Source organism: Montipora capricornis, chromosome 8, assembly GCF_036669925.1.
Source record: "Montipora capricornis isolate CH-2021 chromosome 8, ASM3666992v2, whole genome shotgun sequence".
Taxonomy (NCBI): Eukaryota; Metazoa; Cnidaria; class Anthozoa; order Scleractinia; family Acroporidae; genus Montipora; species Montipora capricornis.
The window spans coordinates 13840245-13842344 of record NC_090890.1 but is presented as its reverse complement, the minus strand read 5'-3'; the positions used below and the strand labels follow the sequence as shown (position 1 = coordinate 13842344).

Here is a 2100-nt window from a genome sequence, read left to right as displayed (position 1 = left end):
TGCATGCGAACTTTTTACTGGGTTGCCTATGGCAAACCTAGTCGACGTCTGCGTTTAGTTTGTTTGTTCTATTTATTTTTATTTATTTTTTGTTTTTTTTTGCTTTTTTTTCGTGTCGGTAAAAGTCTTGCCTGTCACTCCTCTGGTAAGTGGTGTCTCTGTGCATAGAGCCTTCTGCGCGTATTTTCTTAGGATCGAGATGGTAGTGGAACTGCATAGATTTCTCTGGTGGACAAAGTAGAATCATTAACTTAGCCTGCAATGGCGTCGAAAGTCATGTAACGCGAATGGCGTTTTAGTGGATCCTAAAACAAAATATACCCTTATGGAGCTCAATAATGGAAAGTCAGTTGGTTCCGAAGCAATCAATGCTGACACACATGAACGGTGGTCTTAACGTGATCTTCTGGTAAATTCGCCATTTTCTGCTGCACAACGGGTGCTTGTCGTCTTTGGCAATCAAAACACAAGTAGCTAGTGCTACGAACAGATACTCTTGCTCCAATATTCCAGAATTTCTGATGGATAACAGATAGTGTGTACTCAACTCCCGAATGACCAGTTAAACGGTGGTAATGCTCAATAACCAGTCTCACAATGTGGTGCTTCTTCCGAAGTATGATTGGGTGTTTTGCTTCTTCTCCAATAGAGGCTCTTTGTAATCGACCCCAAACAAGTAGCAGCTCATTCTTCAATATGGGGTCTAGCTTGAATAGGTTGCTTGTCTTTGTGACTGGTTGATTAGCGTCGATTTGTTCTTTGACTTTTGCATTTTGCTCTAGGGTCGATAACTCTTTCTCAAAACTCTGCTTCTGAACATTCTTTAAGATCACAATCTCTGCACACTGCACTTCATGCACGGGAAGCCACTCAATGTCAGAACTATTTTTCATTTCTTCTTTAAACTTGCGCTTCTTGGCCTGGTTTAGCAAGTTGCCCTTGTAGTGCAATATCCATGGCATCACTCTTCTAAGGCGTGTCCAAGATGAGAATTTCTCAAACATTTGGTTGACTGTGTTGCTTTCTGTAGTTTCGTTGGCATAAGCAACTGACTATTTGTTTACTTCCGGGTCGTCGGGTGGTGCAACACCTATACTCGCGGGTCGTTGAGGCCAGGTGTCCTGTGGTTGCTGTAGAAATGCCGGCCCCTTGGTCCACCTCTCGTTACTCAGAAACTCCTTCACCATCATACCTCTGATAATTTTATCTCCTCGTGGTCGAAACTCTTAAGAGCCACTGCCTATAAATATGGAGAATATGGCGACAGAAGCAAATTTCGGATTTCATTTTATTTCACCTAAAGGACCCCTTTGGTGAACCTTTTTCGAAAATTGCATTAAAACGTTCTATTGCGCTTTCATTTTTACGGAAAATCGAAAAGGTCTGGATTGTAGCAGGCATATCGATATTTTTAGAAACAACCCAACACTTTTTAAATTTAAAAACATGTTTCGATAGAAACTTCTGTCATCTTCAGTTTAAATTACAAAGGGCTCTATGCCCTTCGTTTGCTTGCGAGATCAAAGGTTCCAGCTGTAGATTTAATTGCCATCTATTGCTCCCTTGTAAGATCAATCCTCGAGTATGGATCACCAGTTTGGGCGACTCTACCAGAGTATTTGAGTGATGTTGTTGAGGGCGTACAGAGGAAGGCCCTCCGAATAGTATTTCCTGGCCTGTTGTACAGCGAGGCTCTAGTTGCGTCTGGTTCCAGACTCTTGCCACGCGTCGTGGTCAAGCTTGCGTCAATTTTTTACACGATGCTCGCGTGCAAGAGCCACTACGCTCGGTGCTTACATCTACTGCATCGCAGACAAATTATCATGGATACACGCTCAGGTCAGGAAACACGAATTTAATTAGGCAACTATGGAATACAAAGAGACTATGTGAATTCGTAACATGTAAGTATTCATGATATTATATATTCTCGGATTGACCCCATTCGTGTAATTCAGCCTTAGCTGCAAAACGGAAGGAAATAAACACAGTATGTTATGTTATGTTATGAATATATAGTGTGAACCTTTTGGCAATATCATCCATGACGTAGCACAGAAGTATGAAGAAATCGACGTTGCTGATCTATGAAAACTAGAG

At 41.7% G+C, this 2100-nt stretch overlaps 1 protein-coding gene across 1 annotated transcript; it reads right to left on the bottom strand.

Moving 5' to 3' along the window:
* Nucleotides 1-365: 365 nt before the first annotated feature.
* Nucleotides 366-962, bottom strand: LOC138013712 (uncharacterized). The gene has a single exon (XM_068860791.1). The coding sequence runs from the start codon at nucleotides 960-962 to the stop codon at nucleotides 366-368; it is 597 nt and encodes a 198-aa protein (XP_068716892.1).
* Nucleotides 963-2100: the final 1138 nt, after the last annotated feature.